The sequence below is a fragment of the Struthio camelus genome, chromosome 1 (assembly GCF_040807025.1).
Source record: "Struthio camelus isolate bStrCam1 chromosome 1, bStrCam1.hap1, whole genome shotgun sequence".
NCBI classification, from domain to species: Eukaryota; Metazoa; Chordata; class Aves; order Struthioniformes; family Struthionidae; genus Struthio; species Struthio camelus.
In genome coordinates, this window is record NC_090942.1 from 163,188,928 (window position 1) to 163,213,276 (window position 24,349).

Consider the following 24,349-nt stretch of genomic DNA (forward strand, 5'->3'; position numbering starts at 1 on the left):
GCAGTTTGCCCCTGCGTCTTACAGGTGATGTAGTAGGGAACATCTTTATCTTCAGTACTGATTGTGTTTCCTCTGCCAGTCAGGTGGTCTCAGCCTGAGGGGATACAGATGGACTTGCTCTTGTGTAGGCTACAGTTTTGGCCATGATCTTATCCTTCCAATCTTTTTTAAACACACAATTCTATAGTAGTGTATGCTTTCTAGCTCAGTTTATCTTTGCAATTAGCCACTCAAGTCAATAAATAATGCATTTTTTATGTCATATTGGCATAGAGAAAAATCTTTGATTTCTTATGAGTACAGGTGATGTAAATTCATTGCCAAGGAGTAGTAAAAGCAAAAATATTGTTGTACAAAACCTCACTGCTTTCTCTGAAACATATTCATCATAGCTGAGCCTCTTTGCAAAAAAGTGTACTGTGCTGTGCTATGGTATAATAAATCCTGTTGGAAAGCGGTAGGATACAGAGGAGTTAGAAAGCCCTGCCATTACAGTATTGTAAATTTAAAAAAAAAAAAGTTCTTATTCTTTTTTTAACTCCTTTTGCGGTCTGCATTCCTCAGATGCAGATTAGAAGAGTTAAAAGTTGGATATTTGTACATCTCTTACTATTCAGCCAGATTGTTAATGAATAGACTGAAACTGCTCTAGGATCAATATGTTGTTATCCATGCAATGTTAAGCTTTGACTTTCCACAGAACAGTTATAGCAATATGCTCTAATAGACAGTCAGTGAAGTGGAAGTTTAGGAACAACGGGATAACTATTTCTATTGGAAATCTTCAGATTTTTTAACAACTTGAGCAAATAGTGACATTGATGTATCACTCAGTTACCAGCAGCTATTTATTAAAAAATTGCTTTGTTTATTGTTGTTATGAATGGTGTTTACTTTGAATGTTATTTACTTTGGATCTGCAATGCATATTGTAACAGTGAAGTAACTAAAAACCCCCCATCCTTTGCTACTAATATGATTTTTTTCTTTTTTTGTTCTTGCAACACATATTCATTTTGTCAGTAATTAAAATTTATAAGCTTGTTGCTACAATATAAATTTTCTCTGAGCATGTAGATGTATGTATAGCTATCCTATGGGTACCCATCTATAACCAAACCAAGCATCACTACTGATTTTATGTTAGGAGCTGCATATAATCATATCGTATTTAAAGTGAGATACATTAATCTTCTGCTTTTTTTTTAACCTATAAAGAATGATATGCTCAAAAGTGTCTAACTTGTTTACTTGCATTGCTTCTGACTGGTAAACAGCATGATGTCATTGCAAAAATACTTTTTAGTGGTTGACATTTTATTTCCTATTAGCTATTTAGTTAAGACAGGAGACAGAATGGATTTTATTTTGTCTTTGGTATTGATTCATTTTGATACATCTTTTGAATGTTCGGGTTTTAATCCTTTGTATTTTAGGGTACTCTTCTGAAAATGAATACTTAAATTAATAGGTAATTAGATGCTGTGTAACTTAATTAAATAATAACTGGGCATTATTTTGAGATCTCTAGATGAAGTGGAATTTATTAAGTGAAAACACACAGTTAGAATTTGTTTAGTGAAAAGGATTATTTGCATGATACGTCTGTGTGTGTGTGTGTGTGTGTGTGTGTGTGTGTGTGTGTGTGTGTGTGTGTATGAATGTATGTATAATTTCTGCACTTTGGTTGCAAAACATCAGCAAGGATTTTTTGTTTACATGATGGGTGGAGTAATTTAAGGGCGGGCAACTTTGCTCCTCTGTTACTATTTCTGGACTGTCGTTACGTGGTTAACTAGTCTCCTATGTGGAAGGCACTCCTTGGTGTGTCTCACCATACATCTAGAGGCTTTATATTTAAGTGAAATAGTGCTGTAGACATTTCTATGTAAGAATGAAAATACACAGCATGAAACAGTATAGAGTATTTAAAGAGTCTTTCAGCCTGTCATGTTTTTGCCACCTTTCAGGTTTGATATCCATTTCTCATTGAAAAGGGGAAGGGTAGAATGAAGAATGGATTTAAGGCACTTTGTCTTCATATTTGAAAACTGCTTTCGAAGCAAAATGGGAAAGCCTGTTAAATACTTCCAGGGATCCTTCTGTGCCTGAAGGTAAAAGACAAGAAGATGCACAGTGAAAGAAGCAAAGAATTCCTCTCCCCAAATTTCTCTAAAGATGCATATTTGCATTTTATTTGCGTAAGAGTTAAATAACAAAAACCTGAGAAAACGATCTCTGTTCTCTTTACGTCCCAACCTTCAGTGGTCTGCTGCAGCTTTTTGGGATAAAGAGACTAAAATAAGACATATTTTTTTCTTCAAGAATTAAAAACATTTCTTACAGAATGTTTTACCTCGTATTAATCTCCTCAAACTGAAGTCTTGCCTGGGCTTGCCTCTCACATTCTCCTTATGGAGATCCAACATAAAAGGGGAAAAAGATGGCAAAGTGGCATTAGCATCCAAGAAAGAAGTTCATATAATTGACCTAACATAATTGGCTTTTATTCATTGCAGCCCCCATCGTTTATAATAGCTGATTTTTTAGGCAATGTAATTCATTCAGTGAGAGTTTATAAAAGAAGAATGCAAGCAGAAAAACAAGCTCAAAACTGTAAAGAAGGGAAAAGAAATAAAATGAGTACACTAAAGTAGGCCACTTTTTATAAATTGAATGTTCTTGCAACTTTTTCTGGCTTCTCAGCTTGTAAATGACACCAGTTTAAAACTTTCATAAATTCACACATCTTTTGGAAGGAACAAGTAGAACTGAAATAATCTAAAGTATACGTTACAAAGTACCTCTGCATTGGCCCCCCTCTTTATGTTTACTTCTGCATTTGTAGATGGCTAGGGAGACGTCATACCTATCATACTCAGGGAGGTCTGAAAATGCTATGTAATAACTCTATAAAAATATACTGCACCATACAACGTTGCACAATAATACCTAGTTAAAGTTAATGTACCAGTCAGTGGCAAACACTAGCATCAATTTTTTTTTATCTAACATTGCAGTGTATTGCAGAGGAACAGCTATTTCATTAATGGAAACAGGTAAGAAAGTGGTCCTTGGTTCTCTTTTGGTAGCTGGTCATTTTAATAATAGCTGTGCTTCTCTTCACGATAGTCAAAATTATTGGAGACATTTGGATGACAGAAGATTGTTTCCAGTAATGACTGTGAACGGCTGGATAAAATTGTGACAAAAAAATCCACTGTCATTTGGAAAGGTTAAGTCTCTATCTGAGAGTAATCTGTATTCCTCCTACGTTATTTACCTGTGGATAGAAGAGTAGATTGATGGGCAACTGGATGAGAATTCCTTCCCCGACCCATGGTGGTTTGTTTCTACAGCTATTTTGTTAAATCTTTCCTTTCAGCCTCTTAATTTGTTGCTGTCCCATTTTCCCTTGGCACTGACCTTTTCTAGCTGAAAACCTGGCGCTGTCTACAAGCTGCTGAACTATGTTTGCTCTGAGTGGAAGTGACTGGGAAAGATAGGTTGGTTTACTCACATTCTTCTCTAAAATATCCCGTAATAGTCGCACAAGAAAACATTCCCTACAGAGCGCACAGTTTCTCTTAGGGTGTGCGCCTTTCTTATTACTGTTGGGTTTTCTAAATCACAGATGCTGTATAGCAGATAAAAGATGTCTTTCTGTGTTGATACAGCAAGAACTTATAGGTGGTACTTAAGCTGAACCCTTAAAGCAACAGTTTACTGCAAATTTAAATTTTAAGGGAAGCTAGATACTGAGGATTAGATAGGGAGGAGACTGCGCTCTTAGAGAAAGAAAGAATATATCATTTCAGTGACATAAGCATTCTGACTGCGTTTCCTTTAAACCCAAGATATACTCCAGCCAAAAAGTACATATTTTTGTGAAAGTTCAAATCAGAACTGAAACAGAAAAATAATCTCCCCCTCCTTTGGATGTCTGCAGAGGATAAGGAGGATGTTACACTTGACCACTTGCTAACATGCATGATGCCTGTGGGTGGGCTGCAGCCCATTCAAAAGCCACACTTACAAATCTGGCTTATTGCTAATACTTTCAAACTTCATTTTCCTTCCTTTCTTCAAGGGAGGCAGCACAAGGGATGCACATAAATGTCAGAAAGCTAGTTTTAAACTTTAGTTGCAGCTTTCAGGTTGCTCCTCCAAAGCAACCTTGATTTAGTTTAAAATGACCACCACCTTGTTTTCTTAATCTGAGAATCATAATTCAGATCTGCATTATGGGCCTTCAGCATTAGTTCTCTTTTGCGGTCAAAACTGGGTAGCTTTAAGCCTTAATAACTGGGCAGTCTCAGAGACACTTACTTATATCAAGGAAATGTTTTTCTATTATTTCACGCATTTCCCACTGCGTTGATGACTGAATTGTAGGTATTGTTCAAAAAATATAAATATGTGAGCACAGCTTGTGATACAATGTTAAGTTCTATGTGGATGGAGAGAGAGATATATAAAGCTTGTCCTGGCTAGTGTATGTAAGTAGTAATTTGGGATCACTTTTTATTATTTAAAATAAACTATTATCTGACATCGTTTAGTCTTACAAGTAGCAACTATGCGGAAGTGAAAAGTATGTGCATTGCCTTCCACACAAAACATTATTCCCTGTAATCAGTTATATTTTAATATGACCATAGCTGCTAGTTATTGTAAGCAAAGCAACTTTTTGTTATGAAACAAGCAAGTTTTTGTAATCCAAGCTGTTTTATGTTCTGTTTCAGTCTGGACAGAAAATGAAGCCAAATTCAGGATGCAATCAATACCATCTTAAATAAACAGAAATCTGTCCAAGACTTTTTTTTTTTGGTTAGTTTGTCTCTATATATGCTCTGTGGGTTTTATTCATGAACTTATTGTCGGAGTTCATGAGTGTACATGAATAAAAGATTGCTACATCATATCACTGCTCATTAGAATCTCAGTTAAGTAAGGTGCTCATATTTGCAAGAGCATTGATTTATGTTTACTTTTGTCTAAATGTAGTTGAAAGTTGTTTTTCTTTTTTATGAGTAGGGATAGTTTTATCTTAAGGTTTTTTAAGCACTGAAAAATGAATGACAAGAATTACATGTAGAAATTTTACTTTGACACGGTTACATCCTGACTGCACTCTCAGTGACACTTTAACCAGCAAGAATCATCCCTTTTTTTTTTATCTGCATGATATCAGTTCCTGTGTTTAATTTTTTTTAAGCTCATATGTGAGGGACCTTCTGGAGAACAGAAATAACACTAGCTCTGAAGAGTCAATATTGGTGTTCTCTGACTATTATAATCTGTTAGGGAAATATTCTGTGTGAAGACTATGAAGTTTATGGGCACGAACTTCTGAATATTTGCTGCTTTGATAGATAATCTGTATGATTGGCAGATTCAGCTATTTATGCAGAGATTTTGTTAGTAAAGTTGCTAAAAAGTTTGTAGTAAGGCAGCTAAATTCTCCTGGAGTCTTCCAATTCCTTGGTATCTTAATCTGCCAGTTTGTACATAGGAAGTTCTGCCAACTTTACTTGTTCTTATTTTTATGTGTAAAAATTATGTCCACATTAGGGGGCTTTTAGACTCAGATGAGCAAAAGATATTCCAAAAAAGGAAGGAAGGTGATATAAATTTCTCTTTACTCAAGAAAGTGTCTAACCATGTGTTGCTGGGTTTTCTGCTAGTTGGAGAGGAGCTCTTGAACAAGATCATTTTGAACTGTAACCTTTTGGCCAGGTGAAGAGTTGGAAAAATTTGATGATACGGATGGGAAATCTTGAGACTCTTGTCTGTGTGTGTGTGTGTGTGTGTGTGTGTGTGTGTGTGTGTGTGTGTGTGTGTGTGTGTGTGTGTGTGTGTGTGTGTGTGTGTTGCAAGTTACTAACAATATTCTCATACACCAAATGCTTATAAGCATTTGTCAAATGGATGTACTGTAAGGATATGATCTAATGCCTCTAATTTGATGTGCAGAAAAAAAGAGAAATATCAGTCTAGATATTTTCTAGTCCTCACATGCAGGTGAAACCTCCAGATCTTAACAGCTCTTGCTGCATAAATATATCTGTGATATGCCCTTTTGCCCTTTTATAACACTAAAACTGTTGTCTGATATCTCATCATTTTCACACCTCAATTACTCTAGCATCCTTCCCTCCTGCACTGACTACCACCCCCACTATTTCAGGTCAGAAGTCTGCCACAAAGTTCATTTCCCAGGTTCATTATTTTAACTGTTTTTTTTTTTCTCTTTTAGGAACATTCTCCTCATTAAACACAAACTGCTTGTGTTCAGTTTTAGAGTTCTTTGTGAGTCATTTCCAACCCTTTTATCCACTACTGAAATGTCACTTCCTCCTTTTGATTCCTGTGTTCCTAGCCTCTAACCCAAAAAATACCTCTGAGCTTACTCTCATGCTGCTTTTCTCACTTTGCAGAAGCTTCCCATAGGCTTCTGCAGAGCTAATGTTGTCCTTTCTCAAATCTCTCCTTAAAACACATTTGCCATCATTCTTGTGAAAAAATATTTGATAACCAGCTACTAGCACACTGAGATCATTGCTCAGATGTGCCTTATTTTTTCTGTACATCCTGTATCAGTCTCTGTGTAGACTGTAAGGTGTTCACATCAGGGAGACTCCACTTGGTCTGCATTTCTAAAGCACTGCGCTCCAGTTCTATGAAAGGGCTCCTAAGTGCAAATAATAAATAGTATTAAAACAGGATTCTTTAAGCTTTTCAGCTGGTCTTGAATTCTGAGGAGGACTGGTAATCAGGTTTTTTTTTTTTTTACTGTGCTTGGTAAGACTAGTTATTCTTTGCTTGGCAGCATCTTTGAATTTATCTTACTGTTGTGTGTTCTACTTGGCATCACTGAAAAGTGATAGCTAGTTCAGGCTGCAGCTGTGCTTCTGCTGCGTGGTGTGATGAGCAAGACGTGTCATCCCCATCCCCAGAGGATTCCACTGGCTCCCTATTTGCTTCTGGCTACAATTCAAGAGGGTGACTGTTAGCTATATCACTTCTGTGAGCTGCAACTAGAAGGAAACCCTCGTTTCCGATATAGCAGAATAAAAAGCAAATTTTTGTAAACACATTTGTCCTTGGAACATCATTTTTTGATGACCCTGGTAGAGCCCTGGCCTTATGCTGTCCCTCATGATGTGCTATGGAACGTTATTCTTATTCAGCCCCAACAGTTCATTACTGATTGATTACTGAACAAAGATATAGTTTAAAATTGCAGGAGGTGTTCACATAATTTTTAATTCCAGAATCACAGAATCACAGAATGGTTGAGGTTGGAAGGGACCTCTGGAGATCATCTAGTCCAACCTCCCTGCTCAAGCAGGGTCACCTAGAGCATATTGCCCAGGACCCTGTCCAGATGGGGCTTGAATATCTCCAGCGAAGGAGACTCCACTATCCTTCTGGGCAACCTGTACCAATGCTCTGTCACCCTCACAGGGAAGTTTTTTCTCAGGTGTAGATGGAACTTCCTGCGGATCAGTTTGTGCCCATTGCCTCTTGTCCTGTTGCTGGGCACCACGGAGAAGAGACCGGCCTCATCCTCTTGACACCCTCCCTCCAGATACTTGTACACATTGATGAGATCACCTCTCAGTCCTCTCCTCTCCAGACTGAACAGGCCCAGCTCCTGCAGCCTTTCCTCATAGGAGAGATGCTCCAGTCCCCTCATCATCTTTGTAGCCCTCCGCTGGACTCTCTCCAGGAGTGCCATGTCTCTCTTGTACTGGGGGGCCCAGAAATGGGCACAGTACTCCAGGTGAGGCCTCCCCAGGGCTGAGGAGAGGGGCAGGATCACCTCCCTCGACCTGCTGGCAACACTCTTCAATATCTAGAAGTAATATCTAGAAGCTCTATGGCTAGCTCTCTTGTCTTGCAAGGTTTTACTATTGTACCTCTATAGCTCACAGAGTAGGTGTCTGGTCCATAGCTGTATAATTTATTTCTTCTGTCTGAATACTATAATGGAAAAACTCTGTGCTTTGTGAGATTTTTAAGTGAAAGACAATGGCAGCAAATAGATATGCGTAACTTTATTAAGGCTAGCTAAATTAAACACAAAAACTAGTCAATATCTCATTCGGATAGTTTTATTTACTCAATAGTTTCGGGAAGCAGTAAGTATAAAGAAGTTTGCTGTGCTTTGATTTTTAACTGTAGCCTTTTGCTAGAGCATATCATATTCTTGATTTGCATGGAGGCCTAGCTTCATCCTGCCAAACTTTGGCCTGCAGTTGACAGAAAGGCATAGATGTTACTTGGTAGGTGATTCATCACAGTTGTCATCTGAACTGCTTTCTGACAATCCTTATATGTCAGTGTTGAAAACATTGGTAACCTGGGCTACTGATTCAGGCAATCCTAAATTTGATAGGTAGATAATGGCTCTTTTTAAATTTTATTTGTGCTTTGCCCTTAAATTGAAACAGAGTCTGACATCAGCACATGACTCCGTAAGTTAACACTTATCTACCATGAAGTAATAATAAAATATTGATTTGGCAACATTGGGTGAGGAGGATCCCAAAACTAAGAATTCTACAAGGGTAAAACTTTTTAGTTCCATGAGGGGAACCCACAACTTGTGCATTGTGATGCTTATTAGCTCTACAGCAACCAGAAGAATTAAAACATGTCCAAATAGGCTTCACATCAAGCAAATGGTTGATGAGAAGCTAGCAAAAATATCCAAGTGAAAATTCTTCACAGCAAAGTGCAATTTAATACATCCTATACTTCTGTAGGATACAAAAAGCTATATCAGAATGCAGTTTACAGCCAAATCCCTCTCCTGGGGTTTTTGGAAATGGTCTGTTGGCATAGGCTTTATTCCTAAAATGTTGCACTGGCATGAGAAAACCACCTTTTGTTATAAGACCACTGCTTAAATCCGGGCACTGACTTTGGAAGAGAAGTCCTGCACACAAGTTCTTATTTGTATGTCATGTCTGGTTTTGCATTTTATTCATTGACTCTGTAATGTAAAATGCAAAGACAGTCCTGGGGTCAAAAGCCAAAAATTATTTATTGCAAGAAACATCTAAATGATTCTTGTCAGTCAGATGCAGATTTGGATTCCTTCAGGTTGGATTAGAAGGCAGGTAGCCTAAGGGAGTGCCCACACCATTGAGTTCCTCTTATAAAATGCCGTTGTCCTGCCTTTCCCTCCCACAATGGTTTTGAACAAGGTTGGTTGCGGATAGAATTTTTTATTTTTCTTAGCTCTGTGCTGTTAGCACTTTAGTCATTTTCTGAGCATTCTTTCTGAATTGCGACTTGGGTATACAAGGCTAGATTTGGCCTAGGTACATGCATAAGCAGAATTTTAGGTGCGGTGGCTGCTTCACTGGAGAAACTATAGTTGCTTTTACGGCTTTTTCAGCCAGCTGATATGCTGTCTGAGGCAAAGCTTTAGGAGTCCCTCTTCAGCTTAGAAATATTCAGCTTCCACCTGGGCCCCACTGGAGGTGCCTGTTTCAGAAGCCCCTTCCTGAGTAATCCTTTCCTCAGAGGAACGGATGGCTGCAGTTCAGCGTAGTAATCATCAGGTGCTTAATTTTCATTCATGAATACTCTTCTTCCACATCAGTGGAACTATTAGCATGTTTTAATGTAGGCATATATTTAAGTGCCTTTTATGCAAGGCAGAATTGCATCCTAATACACTGGATGGATAACAAACCCCGTCCAAAGCTGTTGTGCTATCACAACACTGGAGTAGAAGGATAGCAATTTTGGCTCTTCCACTTACACCAAAAAAAAAATTCGCAGACTATTGCTGGGCTTTTATAACTAAGAAATAGTAGTGACCTCAGTTTGCCCAGTCTATCAATCCACATCCAGGAGTAGCCAAGTAACTATGTTGGCATAATCTTTTTTTTTTTTTGACTTGCTAAAGTACATACCTAAAGCTTCTTATGCTGTGCACTGTCAGAAAAACTACTGTACATATGAAAGAGATGAGAGAAGAGAAGGGCCAGGTTTGGTTTAGAGGTGGGATATGATGCCCCTTCTAAGGAATCTTGTTTAAGTATCCTAATGGATATTGTTTGGGAAAACACACAAATACAGTTTATGAGCAGCATTAATGAAAAATAACTTTTCTTTATAGTAAAAACTGAGTATTGCTTCAGCCGTAGTGTTTATTATGAAGAAAAATGTGGTGGAGAACAAAGTGGTTAGAATTTGCAGTGACTCAGTTCATAAGGAGATTTGTGTAGGCATTTGCTGATGAGCATCTGTTGTTCCAACAGCCTAGGAATATGACATAAATATAAATGCTCATGCCAGTGTTTAACCGACGTTCCCTCTAGCATGCAATCCTGTCTTTTAGTTTTATTTTGATTCTTGTTGAGCCCTTCTGTGATTTGAAATCACTGGAGGAGAAGGGAGAGTAACATAAACAGCAGACATCTTAAAGTCTTGCAACAGTGAGAGAAAAAGCCCTGTGGTGAAGGAGAGGGTACAGCTTGGATATTTTCTGTCATTAGTTTTTGGTGGCTCTAGCACGGACGATATTTGCATTTCTGCGTGTGCATATAAATATAGCTGTGCACAAAGGTGGTAAAGATGTGGTAGTGCAGAAAGATGGCTATTGCATATGTAAAAGAATCCTTTTTGTATCCTGTAAACCACTGTGACTTACAGGCACTGTAAGTACACTTGTTCAGACAAAGCAACCTATTTTCAGGCAAGTTAAAATATTACCCAGCTGCTTTTAGTCTGTTGTTGGATAAAATACGCTGATTCTTTTTAATTGGAGTTAAAAATTACTTCACAATTGAACAAGTTAATAGTGTGCAAGGTATCACTTAAGACAGCTTTGCTTACTGGTGGTTAGTTACTGGTGGCTGCTGCAATGCAAATGCCTTATACCCCATAATATTGGAAGAGCACTTGGTTCTGCAACCCTTGTTCAAGTTGTTGTGCAAGTTCAGATTCAGGAAAGTACTTCATCTATGCTTTCTGGTATGGGGAACCCTGTCTTTAAGGACTTGAATTTCTGAAAAGAAGATCTTGCTGTGACAGGAACAGCTGTGAAATTCCTATAATATGTTGGCAGCATAGAGACCCTGAGAACACGTTACCTGCTTAGAGTTAACTCAGCATTGTTTCAGGCCAGGAGCAAAAAGAAATGACAAAAAGAAGAATACTACGAATGGAGAAGTGAAAATATTTGATATTCCCAGAATTGTCTTTCTTGGGAAGGGCAACTGAAAGAAATGCAGACACTGGAGAAAAGAATTCAAGGCCAAGAACTTCAAGCTCTGAAAGCTTAGCAAGCCTCCTTCCATTTTCCCACTTCTACTCCCTCCTTTTTGTGATGGAAACATCTCCCATAAGTTTCTGTAGATATGACCAAAGACTGAAAATCATTACCCTACATTCACACAGAATCTTTTTTTTTTTTTTGTGGCATTTTAAATCTAATTTTATTTGCTTGTTAACCTGCTGATTTTTTAAAATAGATTTTGTTGAATTCTGTTGACACTATTTTATTATTGTATTATTAAATAACGTTAAATGGATTTGGTTACTGTGCTCTAGAAGTTTGTGCTTAGGTTAACTTTAGTAAAGAGTTCAGGACAACTGACTGTCATTGACCTCAGCTCTTGGAAGCTTTAGCAGTGTTAGGATGAACACTGAGGAGGTCAGTAGGAGCTATGCTTTTTAGTACAGAAATTTGTAAATCAGAAAAGTGTTTTCCTGGGGTGTTACAGGCCATGTCCACTCTAGGATTTATTTTTTAGTATCTTGGTAACAGCAGTTTTTAAGTGTCAAATATGAGTTGTTACAAGGCACAGAAGGACTTTGTTGCATTTATTACACCTGCCAAGTATGTTAAAACTGAAGAATTGCTTTGTCTTCAGTGCTGTTTTAATATGGACTTTCTTAATCTTTAAAAGGATATCCTTGCAAAAAACAAACACAATAATAATTATACCTATATTTTATATAGTTTTTCTGTGCCTGTGTTACTTCTATACTTTGAAAATATACTATGCCTCTTTCACAGACGGGAAAATGGAGATATCCACGGTAGGTAAAATAACTTCACTTGGAGGTCATCTAGAGGAAAACAGATCTGCTCTCAAAACAGTACCTTACTGTAGGTCATATATGAAACTAACAAAAATGTATTTTTAAGTTAACATAACAGGAAGACCACTTTTGAGATGTCACTTAACATTTACTTTTTTTCCACAGGAACTTTTTACGCCGGAGTGCAAATTTAAGGAATCTGTTTTTGAAAATTACTATGTAATCTACTCATCCATGCTCTACAGACAACAGGAATCTGGTAGGGCCTGGTTCTTGGGGCTGAACAAAGAAGGGCAGGTCATGAAAGGAAACAGAGTGAAGAAAACAAAACCAGCAGCTCATTTTCTACCCAAGCCATTGGAAGGTGAGGTTCAGTCCATCACTGTCAGATAGGCTAAAATGTTAAGATCCTGTTACAATTATCACAAAATGAAGAGGGAACATTTTCTAAAATACCATGTCTGAATGCACTTGCCACACGCAGGAGCCATTCCAAATGACAGTTCCCAGGATTCATGGTGTGGTTTTCTGCTTCGGCATCGTGATGCTAGAAAGGGCATATGTAAAAACATTCTTTCAAGAGATTAAGAGGTCATTTTTTACAAGAAAATAAATCTTTTGTTGAAGTGCATTGTGCTGTTTTTTAAATAATCTCTCGGTAGGGGCAAAAGCTGTTGTGACTGTTGCAGTGAGGAATACTCCTTTCATTAAGCAGAGTGAAATAATGGATATTGTAGGATAATTGGAGTTATAAATGGAATGGATGAAATGTCAGCATTCCAAAATGAGAGCTTCCTAATACGAAACACAAAAGTCTGTTTATGAAATAAATCATACTATATTACTTAGCCAGCTTGTGTAATGCATATATCTTCTGTAAGTTGGCCTTTAAGCCAAGACAGAAGCAAATAAAAGTCATACTAACCTTATATATTAAAATGATGTCACCCATTCTCTGGAAAATAGGTTCAGTTAAATCTTGGCAATATAACTTTTGATTTATCCTGTATATTCTGCAAGCCTTTTCCTTTTCAGCCTGTGCTTCTTTTTGCTTCTTGTCCTGACAGCATTTCATTCAGATGATTGCTACACATAGCCTCAGCCATTCTGAAAATTATCTCATTAGTTAACATCTTAAAGCACACACCTGAGTAATGCTTTAATTAGCAGTGCCACGTCTTTCTTTTAACCTTTTAACTTTGAAGATTTTTGATCTAAAGAATCAGTTTGTTAAATGTTTTAGAGTTTGACCATGAGGTCAGAATTTGAAGAGCCGTGTGTTTTAACTTCATATTTGAACTCAGGTTGATGCCTTTTTGCTTCTTTGCTTTGCAAAAGCCTTAAGATTTTCAGGAGCTCTTAACAATATCTGCAGTTTATATGTCAGTCCCTTTATAGTAAATGTTAACAATTTGTGTGGGAGGGAGCTGGTGCATTTTTAAAAGCAGCATCAATTCATATGGATTAGGAAGAAGTGACTTTTTAAATGTTTTGATGGTCAGACTCTATCAAAATAGCTCAGACAAGGCTTAGAAGTAAGTTGCTTTATGTTGCCCACAAGATTCATCAAATATTACATCTCTGCTATGTAATTCCTTGCCTTATAGTTTTGTCTCATGTTATTGGACTTAATATTTTGTGGGTCATGGTGTTATTTCATCGTGCCCTTTAATTAATCAGCAAAGAGAAGTGTCCTAAACCCAGTTATGGGGGTTCACTCTGAAGAAATAGATCATAACCAGCCTCACGTTCTCTAGAGAAGACATTTAATTTCAGACTTTCAGAAGCCATAAAAGGATTTAGATTATGTCGCTGGAACTGTTAGAACAAGTTAACTATTTGATTAGTTAATGATGCTTTGGGACCCTTCATATTTATTATAAAACTTCACACCATTGAAGATCAAGGTCAGTACTTTGATACTCCTGCCTCCTACTCTAATTAGCCAAGGGATGAAGGGATTGTGCTCTCCGTGGCAGCACGCAGCCAGCCCCGAAATCATGGTGTGATGATTAATTCTTCTGACGGCTTTGACATCTCTTTTAACATTGCTCTGATATAAATAAATGCTACTGAAGTTAGGTATAAGTGGAAATATTACCTGATTCAGTGACATGGAAAATGAAATTGAATTATCCAAGAGCATTAATCATTAAGGCAGCTTAACGCTGGAACTGTGTAATTGAACACATGTATTTTCCTCAAAGGATTTAAACGGGTTATATAGGGACTGAAGCCCAGGGGCAAACTTTTAATTCCTCTAAGAATTCAGTTAATAGGTTAATTTGCAGTTTTCTGCACTTCTACATTCAGTGGAGATCAGTGGCTTCTGAGTAAATTTTTTGAAAGAAGGAAGAAAAAAACCCAACTGTCTTGTGTGCTCTCTACAGGACTGTCCTGCACATTTATACAACATAGACTGGAAGAGGTCATGGCTAAGTTCCTCACACTTGAGAGTTAGATATACAAATGACATTGCAGAGTTAGGCCCAAGCCTGGTCTTGCAGTCTCAGACTACAAGAGAAGGCTTAAGTCTAAGCAATTTTATCATATAATTCCATTCATAAAAATCAATCTATGTTGTCTCATTGTATTTTACACTTAAAATCTTATAGTATAATTAATTTGTGTATATATACATATATATTTATATATACATATATAAAAATTTACACTTTGTGTCTCTGCCTCATACAAAGATAGAAGAATAATTTTTAATTTCTGCAGCTTCTATAGTTCTGTTCAACAGGCAAACATAGTTTCCGACGGTGTTTTTAAGTCAGATGTGACTGAAGACAGAAGCTTAGAAGGTCAAGATATCACTCAAGCAAAATAGGTCTTTTTCAAAATATAAATAATTTCCCTCATATGCAAGAGGAACAGAGAGTATATTAAAATATTAGTTCTTGTAGAAAATTAATCCTATTTTAGATACTTTTTCTTAAAAATGTATCTCCCTTTTCTTTTCTCCCGTTAGTTGCCATGTATCGGGAACCATCTTTGCATGATATTGGAGAAACAGTGCCAAAGGCTGGGGTCACTCCAAGTAAAAGCACAAGTGCATCTGCAATAATGAATGGCGGCAAACCAGTTAACAAGAGTAAGACCACATAGCCAGATCCTCACAGGTGTTGTGACTTACTGAGTCCAGAGTACAGTTGAGCGATTTATCCTTGCCAGACTTTCCCTCTGCAGTGTCCGTGGATCAGCTTGAGGCAAGCGAAATACTTGCTCTTTGCTGTTTCTGAACTAAGTTGTTGCAAGCGGATAAATCTCAACATGTAGCTCCTCCCACAACAAGAAGACACCTGGATAAACCAGCTAAACTCAGACCGTGGAATGCCCTACCAGATATTGGAATGCCTTTTTAATATCTTTTCTGTGACTGTGACACTTCATGTGAATGACATACTTCACAAGTACACTTGATACCTTGCCTGCTGACAATTACCCATAATCCCTTTTTGAGTCCAGTTTCAGCAAAATCCATGTGTTTAAGTTCTATTTTGTAGCACACAAATAATCAAGTAATTTCTAGTTAGATGCTGTAAACCTGTGCTATTATGGATTTCTCTTCTCCCCTTTTTTATAAGGCTGCTCGCTCCACTGTCTGTGATCTTTTGCAGGGATTGTGTTTCTCTATAACTTAAGTGTTGCCGGTGGCTTAGTTTTGAAAGCAATCAGGGAATCAGGAAGCCTTCGAAAATCTATTACTGCAAATTATATCTATAAAGAATAAGATGTTGTCTCTGGCTTATAATATTGATTAAATGTGAATACTCTTAGTAACAGATACTGTGCTCCTGAGGTTGGCATTAAAGTGGAGGGAAGACTGTCAAACACCCCGATGATAGAAAGATTTCCGAAAAGTGTGTTTGACATTCCCCTGTAGTTTCTTTTTGTGTGTGTGTTTTATACATATCACAGGCTTACTGGTAATGGTAACATTTGCCTTGCCCAGCGAGCAAGACCCACTCATTTTTGGGAAAGTGGGTCAAAAGAACTCTGTAGGCCTTGTAGGCCTGAATTAAGGCTCATTTTTCATCTACTAAATCCTCATTATTTGAAAAACAACCACCACCAGTAAAAAAAATAAGACTAACCAGAATTGCGCTACCTAAGTCCATTTCAAATATAATCCTTTCCTGTTTTTAAGGAACTGAACTTAATGCCATTGTTATTTTTGGCCGAATTCCACACATACTCAGCAAAGCATGGGCAAGGATGTTGTTGTGTTCTTTTCTGCAGCACAAGTGCAAAGGGTAGTTACAAATTATACTTTAATATTTCTGGTGTTTTAAAACAAGTTTTAAAACTGGACATATTACAAAACTTTATTTTTAATTTTAGCTCAGCATGCAAAGTCCAGTCCTATGTATCTCACCAATATCCCAGTATGTATCTTTACCCAGCTTCCTAGGATAATATGCCCACCAAATTGCTAGATTAAAGGTGCCTTGCCTTGATCTCTATATACTGTACCTTCTCCTACATGAACCTAGAAGAAAACAAAAACATGATAAAATTGAAGCCTTGGATCATATTACAAGAAACACCATCAACACTCTGAGTGTGTCATTTATGAACAATGAAACTAATGTTAAGGGGAAAAATAAGATTTAGACAATACCACAGGGATGCCATTGAAGTGTTAGTTAGTTAGTCACATGCTTTCAGAAAACTAAAAATATGGGTACTGTCAGTATGCCTAAGAAGGTATTTGCTTCTCAGAAATGGCAACAAGGACCAAATTGTACGTTAGTCTGGAAAACTCTGTGTGAGAACACTGTTTTGGCCTCTTGCTGTTATCTTGATATTTAAAGATAAAAAAGGAACTCTCCCATTCCTTTTTTTAGCATTGTATTTCTGGCAATTTATTTTATCGTATCTTTATGCTTAAATCCCTAGCAGAGCCCACTGGTTATTTCAAACTCCTAACCTGCTCAGCTGAATAACTGATTCAGTCTAAATGAATTCTTCATGCTAGTTTTCATGTGTTCTGTTTTTCTAAGCAACATTTAGTACCTTATTGAAGGAGGCTACTGTAAAGCTGCTAAATTCTAGATAATTAAACTGATTTTTTTTCTTTTTTTTTTTTTTGGATAGGTTAGACTTCCTTGTTTGTATTCATAATATAAAAACAGCAAGCTAACACTTGATGCTGGATCTTTCTTGGGGCAGGGGGTGAGACAAACATCCAAAGTCCAAATCCACATACAAAGAAAAAAATACAAAGCTACTTTAATACTGTGATAAAAATACAAGAAACTTTGACTTAGACTGTCCTCTTGCCTGCTAGCTCTAAACTACTTTGTTGAAAGCCTTAGGGTAAATCTCGGTGCACCACTCTCAACCCATCTCGTCCAGTGGGATTTGTGTACCATCCCCAAGAAAATTAAGCAAGAACAAAGCCAGTCATGTGGTAAGCTGGGAGCTTATGCTGAATCTGGGGGATCCATGGGACATAGCAGCCTTGATGTTGTATTATATACCATGTCCCTAAGGTATCCCCAATCTTTCTAGAATTATAGGAGGAGCAATTCACAATATTTTGAATAGACTAATAAAGCTGAAGGCTACATTTTCTCTCTCTCTCTCTCTCTCTCTAAATTTCAGAGAGTTCATGAGGAGGTAATACATGTGTTTGTGTCCCACATAGTCCTCTTTTTACTTTTCCCAGAGTAAGAGCTTGGGAAGAGGCAGGGCTGGAGAACTGGCTGAGACATGCAATGAGGATCTGGCTCATGGCCTGATGCTACATAAGTATTCTTTTCAACATTAGACTTTCAATCCCAGCTAATTAAAATCTGCCAACCAATGTTGGAGTTATAATTAAGGCCAGATTTAATTTTTGTAAGCCATTAGTTCATACTGGAAATGCAACTTTTTTTTTGTTCTGTTATTGTTTACATGGACTAAATACATATGTATGTTTTATCCAATGACTAGTGGTCCTAACAATCATTTCTTCTGCAGTCTGTTTAAATATAGCAAAGGGGTCTTTCTGCTTTGGTTACTTCCATTAGTTTTGTCTCTTGTCTCACCTGTTGCATGGGAAAGAGGATGGCAAGGATGAACTGCATGTAGTAGGTTTTGTGTATCAAGGAAGTGTTGGTCTGTATTACTGAATTTACATACATATATGCAAAGAGTTTGTCTGCATCGTTTGTGTTTATTATTATTTGTTGTATACACAGATGTAACACGTTGAATAAAAACATTTATATGAAGGCATACTGAAAAAAACAAAAAAAATGTAACAAGTAGACTGTGCAAAACATCATTGCACTGGCCACAGTATGGTGAAACTTCATGCAGATAGGTTGGCAAACTCAATTCTCCCCTTTTACCATGCCAAAGAAAATTTTAGCTCCTTAATACCTCTATTGCTGTTTTCCAGGATAGGACTTTACCATTTTGTTCCCTCTAAAATTAATTTTGCCGTTAAGTGAAAGCTGTTTTCAACTGTTTGTTACTACTAAAGTACTGTATAGCAAACCTGATGGAATCAGTTTGTATTTACAGATTGGGTGTTTTGTACTTACATGTCTAGCTGTCTGTGCCTCTACAGCAGTCCAGATCTTTTGCACGCTTGCTTTGTATTTTGTTTTTCTTCTGGGTTTTATCTAATCTCAGAGAGACTGTTTGCACAGCAATCAACCCCATCTTACCATCTTATTATGTACAGATATGGTAACACTACACATAGTCATTATCTCTGCTTTTGCTTCCTTTGCTTTTTTTAGCCACACTCAAATCACTTATTTTTACTATACTGTCATTTTCATAAAGTTTAACTTGTGTAGAGTCACTTTGCTCCTCAACAAACCCCCCAACACCACCATTAAATATAAAATAAAACAATTCACTTTGACTGTAGTATTTACCCAAAAAATGCTAAAAAATCTGACTTTTTATACATATATGGGGAAACTTTTTCTCTTGGTTTAAAAGCACTCTAAGTAATGAGGTATGAGAGCAGGCAGTTTGGTCCAGGCATTACAAGTGTGTCTTGCTGATCCGTCTGCTCATTGGTATAAAGCAGAAATTATTCAGCTCCAGTCAAATGAGAATGCAAGTAAAATTAGACATAGTAAGGAGGTTATCTTTCTTTTAAATGCCTCTTTGGATAAACTCATATTCTGTGCAATGCATTTTAAAATGTCTAATAACAGTATTTTTTCGTGATGACTAATGCAAATGGTATGACTTATTTTTAAAGATGTAATAAAATCTTTGTTCTATTACCTAGTCACAGAAATATTCAACTTAGCTTTCTTCATCCCAGTAATAAAGTGTGTTATATCATTCAGCTATGAAGTCAGATGACATTCTTTAAAGAAGCAAGGACAGGGCATCAGAAAGGGCAGACCAGGGACATTTAAATCTTCATCTACATGGCTCTTAAAAGATAGCACGGCCAAGGAAAAAAAGATCACAAGGATATTAATAATGTACAAAAGCAAATCAATCCGCAGCTGTTTTGCAGATGACATTCCAGAAGATGCAATACACAATGGGCATAATTCTACCAAATGCTGCAAGTGTATTGTAGAAGCATTCAGCCCACTTCTGGATTGTGTTCTTTCTATCACGAGAAGAAAGCAAGGCTATATTATCATTGTTTTTAAGATTTACCAATCTAGCCAGTACAAAATCCCCATTTATCCCATTTATTTTCACCACCTATAACTACCTTTTGCCACAGGCCTGAAAGCAATTTTTTACAGTCACTAGATATGAAGAACCATCCAGAATGTTTCACTCCCTTATACCTCTCCCTGCTTTTACAGTTTAGGCATCTTGAATTCCTGACACCAGGAATGAGCTGTAAAGTCACAATTTATTAATACAACTAGTATTTTCACATATGTGGAATAATAATCTTATTCCTTCAGGTCTCATATTTCTAGTGAGGAAATGAGCCACAAAACAGATCTGCTGGGAGTCACATCGTGAGTTTCCTCAGCATGAAAGGGGGGAAAAAAAAGTTCAAGCAACATTGTAAGAAATAGAATAAAAATTGGAAAGGAAAACAGATATTCATTATACTTCTAATAGTCTTCGTAAATATTTTAAGGTTTATAGTGATAGCACCATTTTGTTTGATAATTTACATTTTAATTGGCCCCTGAAACTAGCTGTGTTAGAATATTCTAATATATTTCCATACTTACCTTAACAAAAACTTGAGATAGCACTTTCTGAAATTCTACGGCTATGTAATCCACCCAGTAACCAAAATACTGAAGTTGGGTATTTTTAAAAAAAAATTTCTAACTAGAAACCGGAATTATTTTACATTCTTTTAGTACATAAATTTAAAAGGGAAACAAATTACAAAGTAAAATGCATCAAAAACAACACTGAAACCCTCTAAAGGATCTTTTTTTTTTGTCTGTGAATGGGAGTACCTGAAATTCCAAGGCTGATCTACAGTATCTATAAATGTTTGTCATATCAGGAAACAAGTCAAAAGTTTCTACTGAATCTAAATAAGAGCACTGGTTATCTACTATCTCCTCTTTTACAGTACTAAATGCAAATGAAAGGAAATCAAGTACAACCTTGTGTCTTTCCGTGTTTATATTCTGACTCAGCAGAACGTGTATGCCAAAAAACACTGGTTATTATAGGAGGACTCAGGTCAACAGTATTCATAAATATAAATAAGACCAATATTCTGTGCTCTCCAGTCAGACACCAGGGTTGACAAATTGCATATACGTTAAAATATATGAAAGTATTCCTGTTCAGTTCTACATAGTTTGAGGGTTATAAGTAGAAAATATAAACTATAATTTCAAAAAGTGTTTTACTTTTAAGTTTCTTTATACTGTGTCAATACATTTTAGAACTCTGCCTGAGTTTTGATTACCTAAAAAGAGAGCAACTAGCAGCTTTGGGATATATATGTCTCATTATTTATGTGCATAACTCCTCTGCAAGTTACGCATAGGCATTTGGTGGTTATACTGTGTCTCCCTGAGAACATGGGTTTCATAAGCTTCATTTTTAGAAAGAAAGAATTCAGTTAAGAAAAAAACCAGGTAAGGTAAAGAGCAAGCTACATGGGAAGGAGGAAAAATAAAAGTGATTATTCGAAATGACTTATAAATTCATTTAATTTTTTTTGCATTCTAATTATTACATGTTCTGTACCATTGTATTTTCCTATTTCAAAAGCGTCCTTTCTAAAAGAAAATAAATTTCTAGACGAATAATGGAAATACCTTTTTCAGTTGATATACAGTTTCCTTATTTCTGAGTCATGTACCTCTCTTAAAAACCTGGACCTTATCACCTAAACCACAATATTACAGTTTGATATTAACAACAAGTATTTTCCAATCATTTAAACAATTTCTTGATCAATCATGATTTCACAAAATGTAATGACTTTTGAAAAAAATATGTATGTATTTTTTTGCTCTAAAGAATTAAAGGGCTGCCAAATCTACATGTATAAAAAAAGGAGACTCACATGTAAATAAGTTAGGGAAGTCCCAATAGTTGTGCATTGTTCATAACTCAATGTGAATTTCACACTGAGCAGCATTTCACCATTGGAAAATAAAAAATAAAATTTTTGTTCATACCACTGCTTTGTTTGTATTTACTGTATTAAAACTTTAATTACTCTGTTGCTGTCATCTGAAGATCTGTGGCTGAGACCAGTGTACTGCACAGCATAACTAATTTTTCAGGTTAGTTGACCTTCAGGCTCCCAACTTCTATGAAAACAATGAAATTCAATGAATACCATGTGTGAAAGTGCAATCTGTTCCAAACAGAGATTCCTAATAGCATACAGAATTGTCATTCTGAAAGGTGTTAGTGTAACAAGTTTTCCTTTGTTTTACTTTCAAGAGGACTAGCCAAGTGTACACATGTAAAACAGTATGATAAAAGTACATGAGCTGTAGGATATATATTCAGAATAGCAAATCATACATTTTTATCTTTATTTCAGTCATTATACTCTATAGGTTATGCATTTGAAAGTATTGTAGTATGTAGAATAGATAACCAACTTATTGTCATTTTAACCACAGAAATTAAAGGTTCTCTTGTGGACAAGGGTATGTTCAAACACATTGGGTCCTCAGTCTGTGGTTGTCAGGTAACTGGACCTCAGTTATACAAATACAATTCTTTGGAAAAAAAATCCAGTCATTAAAGTTTTGGTAAGCTTTTTGCAGCTTCTATCGATTTTGGAACTGGGGCAGAGTCGGGATTATTAGAAAGAAACACGGTCAAACAACGTATTTGCCAAACACCATAAAATTGCTCAAATGAAATATTCAACTAGCTCTACTCTTCTGCTGTTACATACTGATGTGGAGATCTGACAAGCAAGTAAATAACATAAAAAAAGGCTTTCTTATATTTTTTCCCCAAAGATTGCTTAAGAAACAGGCATTAAGTGTGTAATCTCAGCCCCACTGAAGTCACTGAAAAACTATGGATAACTTCCACAGGGCCGGTATTCTACGATTTCAGCTTTTAGGGCCTGGATTGTCCTGCTCCCAAGTGAAATCATTTTTAGTTTTGTCATATATTTCTTAAGGAGCAGGCCTTCAAATGACTGTTAACAGAGTATTTGCACACCTATACAAGCACGCGCACGCATGCACACACACATACACACACACACTATTTCTGAAATTAAATGTCCTAGCAGCCTAAAGAAAAATCAAACAAATTCCCCAGTCTTCAATGTCCTTTGTTAAGGGTATTCTGTCCCCAGCCAGATTTCACAAGCATTTCCATTCCATCCTTCCCAGCACTCACAGTTTCCACAGCTACAAACACCATTGCCTAGAACAGAATGAATAGAGGACAATTATCATAATTGAAATGTACTACATTAAAATGTGTTTTATGGGAAGTAAAAAGCCATGCTAAAGTAGTTGCATTGTCCCGCTAATGCCTCCCCCCCTTTTTTTTGTAAGGAAGCAATTACTGTACCACTGCATTAAAAAGCCACCCCAAATCTACACTTTTAAAGAATTAATAGTGTTCTCTCAATAATACCATCAGCAGAATTGCAAATATTGTAATTATGTCACCATTATTTGCACCCAGCCGTTGAGGCTCAGTGTTCACACTGCACTTTAAGGTGCAAGGAAAAAAGAGAATTATTTTTAGCTGTTATGAAGAAATAAAAAGTCATAAACAGAACAGTAATGAAGACATTGCTTTGAACCTGAAAAACGTTATACCTAAATTCTCAAAGTTCTATACAGATAAATAATATCTCACACTCTGTGTCTGATGAAAATATATTGTCCCTGTTTTGCCAAGGGGAAATATTAAGTACTGAGACACACATTTTCATTTTATTTAAATCATTTAATGATTTTTGGACGCTCAGCTAGAGACCTCAACAGTCTGGTTTTCCATGGTGAGCGACTACTCCTACCAACTTCATGAAGATCTGTGAACGGCCATTGCAGCTGCAGATCAGGCTCTTAGCTGCCTCTGTACTGGTTACTTGCAAAAATTGGACACTTACTAATTAGGTTAGCCAGGTGACCAGGTTTGTGACCTGAATTTACTACTGCCAACTCTCCCACTCTCGCTCTAATCAGCTTGCAGACTTCCTCCACATCTGATAATTACTCAGCAAAGATTTTCTAAAATTAAAACTTGTAACAGGCAGCAGCCATCAAGTTAATATAACAGTTCCCATACTGCTGCTTGTCACTAGGTTTTCTCGTTATGAGGGTTTGTTGGCAACCTGCTCATTTCTATTTGCATCTGTTATCTGAACTCTCAGCCAATGTTAGGGTGAAGGCACCTTTAATCACTAGCCATCACCTCATAAGAAAAGCTGTCAGGTATTTCAGCCTCCCAGTGAGAACTGTCTGAGTGCCAGGAAGCTTTGTTAACCAACACAGCTATTCCTCTCACCTAGCAAAGATTATCAGATAAGTGAATGTTTTCTGTTACTTGAATGCATTATACACACAGCAAATCCAGTAGTGAGAAAAAAAGTCTTAGAAATCACTTTATCATAATGCTGTCAATATGTTCTTTGCCCAAGCGGCATAAGTTGTAGTCTATTACAATGAAAATTGTTGATGGATTTCATAACTGATCTAGTTATTTAAATTCATGCGCAGACTTTCACCTGTTGTTTTGCAACCTTAAGTTGATTATCACACTGCATGAAGAAACAATTATGGTAGGTTTGAATAACAACCAAATGCACCTCCTTCATCAGCAGAGAAAGAAGAAGCTGGGCTTTGTCTAATATAATTCCCATCAACAC

General features: G+C 36.7%; 2 protein-coding genes across 5 annotated transcripts in view; one reads left to right on the forward strand and one right to left on the reverse strand.

Annotated features, from left to right (window-relative positions):
• The window catches only part of FGF14 (fibroblast growth factor 14), a 416,990-nt gene extending 400,365 nt beyond the window's left edge, over nt 1-16,625 (forward strand). For all 4 annotated transcript variants that reach the window (XM_009680094.2, XM_068927888.1, XM_009680096.2 and 1 more), the window contains 2 exons: nt 12,238-12,436; nt 15,050-16,625. In XM_009680094.2, the coding sequence (XP_009678389.1) occupies nt 12,238-12,436; nt 15,050-15,186 (336 nt within the window). In that variant the 3' untranslated portion in view covers nt 15,187-16,625. The remainder of the gene's footprint in view (nt 1-12,237; nt 12,437-15,049) is intronic.
• A 3,714-nt stretch (nt 16,626-20,339) lies between these two features.
• ITGBL1 (integrin subunit beta like 1) overlaps nt 20,340-24,349 on the reverse strand; it is a 144,745-nt gene continuing 140,735 nt past the window's right edge. The window contains exon 11 of the mRNA XM_009680118.2: nt 20,340-22,893. Within this exon, the coding sequence (XP_009678413.2) occupies nt 22,802-22,893 (92 nt within the window). The 3' untranslated portion in view covers nt 20,340-22,801. The remainder of the gene's footprint in view (nt 22,894-24,349) is intronic.